Source organism: Dipteris shenzhenensis, chromosome 5 (assembly GCF_047967505.1).
Source record: "Dipteris shenzhenensis isolate YYH24624 ecotype China chromosome 5, Dip_SZ_1.0, whole genome shotgun sequence".
NCBI lineage: Eukaryota > Viridiplantae > Streptophyta > Polypodiopsida > Gleicheniales > Dipteridaceae > Dipteris > Dipteris shenzhenensis.
The window spans coordinates 47,983,619-47,990,376 of record NC_141600.1 but is presented as its reverse complement, the minus strand read 5'-3'; the positions used below and the strand labels follow the sequence as shown (position 1 = coordinate 47,990,376).

Here is a 6,758-nt window from a genome sequence, read left to right as displayed (position 1 = left end):
GTGTTGCAAGTGACTTGAACAGGCTCACTCGTATAGAAGACTTGTCCTGTGTTGCAAGTGACTCAAACATGCTTACTGATATAGAAGACTTGTCTTGTGTTGAGAATAATAAGATGGGGCCACAAAGAAAAATACACTCAAAGATCGATGGGATAAGTGATCCAATAATAGGAATTGATGATATTAGTGACAATGATCATGATGTTACCACTCGAATGCAGGGCAAAGGGGGCAGAGAATCTGAGACTTGTCATGTTGTTTGTAATATTGTTGCTAGCATGCCAGAGAATATAGATGGGAGAATCTTGAGATACGAAGGAGAAAGAGTTCAACCACAAAATTCAAGAGGCATTGGCAACAAATTGACATCAATGAACATGTCTACCAGATTGCCATTTCCAAGATATTATAAGGCATCAAATAATTATCAAGCCCACATAGCATTTGATTATAGAGATGAAGATTCAAGGGAAATGGATTCGAGGTTTGATGGTCTTACAACTAAAAAACGCAAGACATTATTTACAAAAAGAAAGTATGTGAGTCTGAAGAGGCGAATAATCATTTCATCAATTCCGAAACCAAAGAGACATGTAATGTTATCCGAGGAGAATATGGAAAGGATGCTTATGCGAGTTTGTTGCAAGAGACTTTGCATTAGAAAAGTTGGGAAAGATGATTGTGCAGCCATATGCCTTGGTATTTGGAGTAAGACAGCGCCTAATAGACATAACTATCTTCTTCAAGAGTTTTTATGCTTTCTTCATTAAGGCACTGATCAAGATTTGAGCATAAGACACTCTAAACCTAGATTGAAACCCATTGTTAATGGGAGACCCATTTGCAATTGAGGATATCAATGGTTAACTGGACTATCACATGGCACATACTGGACCATCTGGGCAGAGGTGAAAGAAAAAGTGGTTCATACAATTCATGGAAATACCTACAAGCTTAAATGCCATGGAAGCACTATAAATGCAACCGCGACATTAAAGCAAGTTCTCAGAGACCATGCATTACCACAGCCTCATCTTCAACAAACAATGCTAGATGGACGTGTCGAATGTCAACAACATCTTCCTTTGGGAATGACTAAGAAGGTCGTCCTAGAAACTGTCAATAAAACTTTACAAGACAAAGACGAGAGCATGATTTCACGGTCAACCTTGTACAAAATTTGGCATAGAGATTTTCGCCATGTCAAGACACCATCAAAGCAAAGGATGTCAAAATGTAAGACATGTGATGAATTAAAAAATGCCATTGCACATAGTATATGTGAGCAGCAGCAAGGAAGATATATTAAATGGCGATCAATCCATTTACGTCATGTACAGGATGCTCGAAAGTTGTATGCTTCTTGGAGAGAGGAAGCTATTTCACATGTCATGAATAAGTCCATGTGCATCACCATTGATGGCATGGACCAGAATACAACAACTTTGCCATGATATAGACATATCCCACCTGCATTGGAGGGCAAACATGGACTAAAAACACACTTGTGTGGAGTATTAGTATATGGATACCGAATCTTTTGTGATGTATGGATTGATAGTTTGCATGACCATGATAGTAACCAAGTTGTTCCATCAAGCATGAAAGCAATAAGAAAGGTCAGAGATGCTCGTGGATTTTTACCTGACACATTGCGAATACAAGCTGATAATTGTTGGAGAGAGAATAAGAATAAACATATATTTGCTTTATGCTCCATGTTGGTAGGTTTGAAAATATTTGAAGAAGTGGAAGTTATCTTTCTTCTTGTCGGCCATACATATGAAGACATAGATCAAATCTTCAGTGTTATCTCTGGTGAGTTGAAGTCAATGGATGTTTTGACAATGGAGGATATGCTATTTCAAATTGGGAAAAAAATTGGAGGGTCTCACAAGGAAGAATCAGAAGTGGCTATCTTAGAGAGGATGGTAGATTGGAGAGCATTCATAGAGTGACATTTACAAATAGGAGATAATGCCCTAATAGGACACACAAATCCACACTACTTTCAGTTTCACATCCATAACAATATTCCAGTGATGCAATGGAAGCACTACTCAGTAGATGGAGATCATTTATGGAGTGAGTCATATGCTTTATTACAACGAATAATTCCATTAGAGGAAACTAGATTTGTTCTTGCAAAAAACAAATCACTTGACATAGATGAAATGAAAGGCTTGAAAGCCTTCATTAAGCATCTTCAAAGTATGATGCAAAAATATCCATAGCAATCGACTAAGAATTTGGAGACAATTACATCAACTGAAGCACTTATCCAATCTTTAGAAAGACAAGAAAACTTAATGAGCATTGAATAGTGTGAATCCTTTTGGCCGGAACAAGCTAGGTCACCAAGTTTTCCTTTGGATATAAATATGTTACTAGATATGGAGGAAGCAGAGGAATGACTTTTACCTTGAAAATATTGTGGCAGGAAGGGAGACAAACCCTTACCAGAGTTTATACCATCTAATGAGATTGAAGAGGGTTTATTTGTTGCAGTTTGGGCATCTGATCCAGGTTCAAAGTTGGATGACCAAGGTGGCCCAATTTGGGTTGCAAAGGTTGCTAAGATAGAAAGGGATGACAAGGGAACTCCAGTTATAACATTCACAGCTTTATGGTATGAACCAAAGCCATTGAAAAATCTCCCGAGAAGATATATAATAAAACAACTCTATGAGAGATGCTTGCAAAAGAAACGTGAATGGGTTCCAAATAATGAGGGATTATTAGAGGTGGAAGTCAGTAGCATTATTCATTGCTGGAAATCGAGGACACGAAGTTTTAAAAAGAAGCATGGATATGATGTTGAAAAATGTATCACAATCCCTGATCCAAGTCGTGTCCATATTAAACATCATTTGGCAAGACTTGACCCATCAAGAGCAAATACATTACATGACTTTGATGACTCTGAACGAGATTCAGATGCATAAGATAATGTTTTGGATGCTTTTCTCCATACAAATGGTGTATCTATACACCACCAATAAGATAATGTATTGTATGCTTTATTTTTCAAAAAAAGGGTGTATCTATACACCACTTATATATTGAATTCAACAAACTCTTTTTTTTTTTTTAAGTGGTGTATCTATACACTACTTATTTGTTGAATTCAGCAAACTCTTTCATATGGTGTCATATTTTCACTTTATCGGTATAGTGTTAAAATTGAACTCGAGTTAGGAGACTACTGTTATTATTATTATAGTTATTGGATGGAGGCACCATGCACAAGGTTGGGAATTATAGCTTCATTGAGCCATATTTTTTTTAATTAAAGGTCACCACTTAACTTTATAGCTTAATAAGGCCATATTTGTATATAAGTGACCCATTTAGTGCTCTAAAAAACCCAATTTATGAGCTCACTAAGTGAAGTTGAGTGGAGAGGATATGCTCCAAAAAAAATTCCAAACTAGGAGAGAAAGTCCAAAAATTTTGAATAGTGTGTTGAGTATGACTATGTCATGGCTTTATTGTGGTTGGCCATATCAACACTAATTTAGCATCATATATTAGTTGTATGGTTGGCAACATCAACATCAATTTGAAGCCATATATTACCTAGGGGAGACCAAAGCTTAGGTCCAATTTGCACATGTGAGTACCTTGGTAATAATAGAGAGATATTATCGGAGATAATTTAACCTTCTAGAAATGGTCAAATTCCAACGGATGTCTTAGGTAAACAAAGTGTGTTTAGGAAATTTCGGAGTTTGATTTCTCACTTTGTTAGCCAATTTTGGCCATTGATTCTTGACTTCATATCACCGTCATAGTTTGCATTAAGTTGATTTGACTTGCAAATCAACATGATCAAGAGACAAAGGGTAGGCCAACATAAGGTTTGATTATTTCTAAGAAGAGCCTCACGTGTACAAGGCTTTGAAAAGCAAAGTGTTTCACTATGAGACTCAGCCTTAAGGTGATTGATATTTATAAGGAGAATCCTTGAATGGAGGATGCATTAACAAATTAGCCTCTTTCTAGCTCATTTTATTGTGAGCCTCCTTCCTTGCTGTTTTTTTGGCTTACTGTTTTGGTTGCTTGTGAGCTGCTCCATTTAAGCTCTCTCGAAAACAAACTTTGCTCAAGATCATGGCGATGATTTGCTTGAACAACCGTAGCTCTCTGTTGATCATCTTGTTGCTCAGCTCCTCAGTCGCCATCTCTTTGCATTCCACCACACAAGCTTTCTCTCTCCCTGATGCCGCAACCGGCCTCGCTTATGGTTTCTATAGTTCCTCCTGTCCCACTGCCGACAGCATCGTTCGTTCCACCGTCCGCTCCTTCCTCGCCCCCAACATCTCCCAAGCTGGCTCCGTCCTCCGCCTCCCCTTCCATGACTGCTTTGTCCAGGTACTTTTCCTGGCCTTTGGGTGACGTTGTGGCGCTCAAACATTGAGGGACTGCGGGAGAGTTCATGAGCAGGATGCTGGGCAGTCACTTGATCGAGCTGTGACCCGTCATTATTTTTTTCTGTCCTGTTTTTATCGTTTCGCTAAAAATTCGTCTCTTGTCGCCAGGGATGTGATGCCTCTTTGCTACTTAACGACACCCAGGGCGAGCAGCACGTTCCGCCCAATCTTACGTTGAGGCCGCAGGCTCTGGCCCTGATAGAGCAGATCAAAGAGAATCTCGAAGCTAGCTGCCCCAATACCGTATCCTGCGCGGACATTATCGTTATGGCCGCAAGAGACGCCACACACCTGGTACAGATTCAGATCCCGTGGCGCGTGTTAAACATGTTGCATCTCTCGTGATACAGATCACTGCGAATTCTGAACTAATTGACGATCTTCTCTGTCTGTATTTCCGAAGGCGGGAGGACCTCACTTTGAGATTCCAACAGGTCGTCTAGATAGCCTGGGCTTTGCAAGCTCCCAAACGATCCTTAGCGACTTGGCAGGTCCTGCAGACAACATAACAACACTTGTAGAAAAGTTCGGCAATATAGGCCTAAACAAAACGGATCTGGTATCGCTCTCTGGTAAAAATCCGCTCGCACGAATTTTTCTCCAGGAATTTTGCTGTTTCTGTATGCCATAGCAACACTGTGTACTAGTGGGACGTGGTTGTTGGGACCGAGACGATCATCACCTGTGGAGGAGTTTCTTCACGGCGGTCTCTTATTTGTATCTAGTGCTACGGTGATGCACTTAATTTTAGTAATGATGTTTTCCGTGACACAGGAGCTCACACAATCGGTCTAGACGGTGATGCCCTTAATTTTAGTAATGATGTGTTCCGTGAACGCAGGAGCTCACACAATCGGTCTAGCACACTGTGCTGCGTTTAACAACACCATCTTGCCAACGGTGCAATCGGGAGTGGATGCCTCGTTCGCTCAGAAACTGCTGCAAGTATGTCCGAACAGCGAGAGCAACCAAGACACCGTGCAGGATATGGTCACACCAAACTTTTTCGACAACCAGTATTACAAAAACATGCTCAACGGGGACGTTCTCTTCGACTCCGACCGGGCGCTGCTGAAGGACGAAACAACCGCAGCCGTTGTTGCAGCCTTGGCAGCAAGCGAGCAAGAATTCTTCCAGCAATTCGCGTGCTCTTTCATTAAGATGAGCATGGTAGGGGTGAAGACTGCAGCCACAGGCAACGGGAACGTACGCAAGATCTGCTCGATTCTGAATGCTGGCGCCAATCAAACGGTGAGCGGTGTGAGCGCCGTGGCGTATGCCTCGCATGGGGATATGTTGTATGAAAGGCCTTGACCAGCAGCAGCAGCAGAGCAGCCGACCATGGCCATAGCTACATATATCTAATCTACGTACATGACTGCGCACGTTACATTGCTTCTGAGGTTGAAAGCTGCAAATTTGGGTTGTTTCTCGCTTACTCACAATGTAGACTTGCTCTGCAATGTTTGAGCAGCAAGAATGGCCACTCCATCTTGCAGAAGTTGACACTGCGTAATGACGCGCAATTGCCTTGATACAAATATTCTTTGTTTGTAACTTTGTCTCTCTGTCTCTGTCCTTTTTCTTTGTAGCCACGGGAATAAAATGGAAAATTTGGTCGAGACAAACTCTATATTATCTTGAAGAACCTTGATGCGTCTAAAAACGTACATATCAATGGATTTCAAAGATAACGAAGAAATGAAGTGGGATCGGATGATATGCGACCGCGGACCTTAAAGCTGGTGGAAAAGCGGCTAGATTGATACAAATTAACATTTTCTCGTTGACAAAGCCAAAACCTCCATGAGATGCAAAAGCAAAGAAAGAAGTCACTATTGGCCATATCCAACGACTCTAGATCTTTGGCTACATGCGAATAAATTGGTGCCAAACAGCGACAACAGGCGAAGAAATTGGTGCCAAAGGAGTTAGGACCACATTTGTTTGCCAAAAGAGATTACGTTCTCGCCTACCACAATATTTAAACGGCTCTACCTCTTTAAGACCCACATGAGAAGAAATTGGTGCCAAAAGAATTAGGGCCATGTATGTTGCTTCTATTAGGTGTGAATCTTGTAGCAATTAAGTGTTGCGATAGTTGTTGTTGATTTGATGGGAAGTTTGTTTTTCATTTCATATTAATCTTTACCATATTCTTGATATTTGTTTGTTGATGCTTTCATGTTGATGGGAAGTTTGTTTTTCATTTCATATTAATCTTTACCATATTTTGTTGCAGAGTTTGGTTATACCTCTTTGGTGTTGAAAGTTGGATGGTAGGAGTTCAAGTGGATTTCAATCTATTTTATTTTGTTTTGAATA

At 40.5% G+C, this 6,758-nt stretch overlaps 1 protein-coding gene across 1 annotated transcript; it reads left to right on the top strand.

Annotated features, from left to right (window-relative positions):
* The first annotated feature begins 3,993 nt into the window (after window positions 1-3,993).
* LOC147902118 (cationic peroxidase SPC4-like) lies at window positions 3,994-6,056 on the top strand. Its single transcript, XM_087375065.1, has 4 exons — window positions 3,994-4,374; window positions 4,542-4,727; window positions 4,837-5,005; window positions 5,275-6,056. Exons 1-4 carry the CDS (start codon window positions 4,114-4,116, stop codon window positions 5,745-5,747), a joined length of 1,089 nt encoding a protein of 362 aa, XP_087231191.1. The 5' UTR covers window positions 3,994-4,113; the 3' UTR covers window positions 5,748-6,056.
* Window positions 6,057-6,758: the final 702 nt, after the last annotated feature.

Coding starts and splice junctions, on each gene's coding strand:
- LOC147902118 (XM_087375065.1), top strand. CDS start 4,114: ATGGCGATGATTTGCTTGAACAACCGTAGCTCTCTGTTGATCATCTTG. Junction 4,375..4,541: donor TCCATGACTGCTTTGTCCAG/GTACTTTTCCTG, acceptor TCTTGTCGCCAG/GGATGTGATGCCTCTTTGCT. Junction 5,006..5,274: donor GGATCTGGTATCGCTCTCTG/GTAAAAATCCGC, acceptor CCGTGAACGCAG/GAGCTCACACAATCGGTCTA.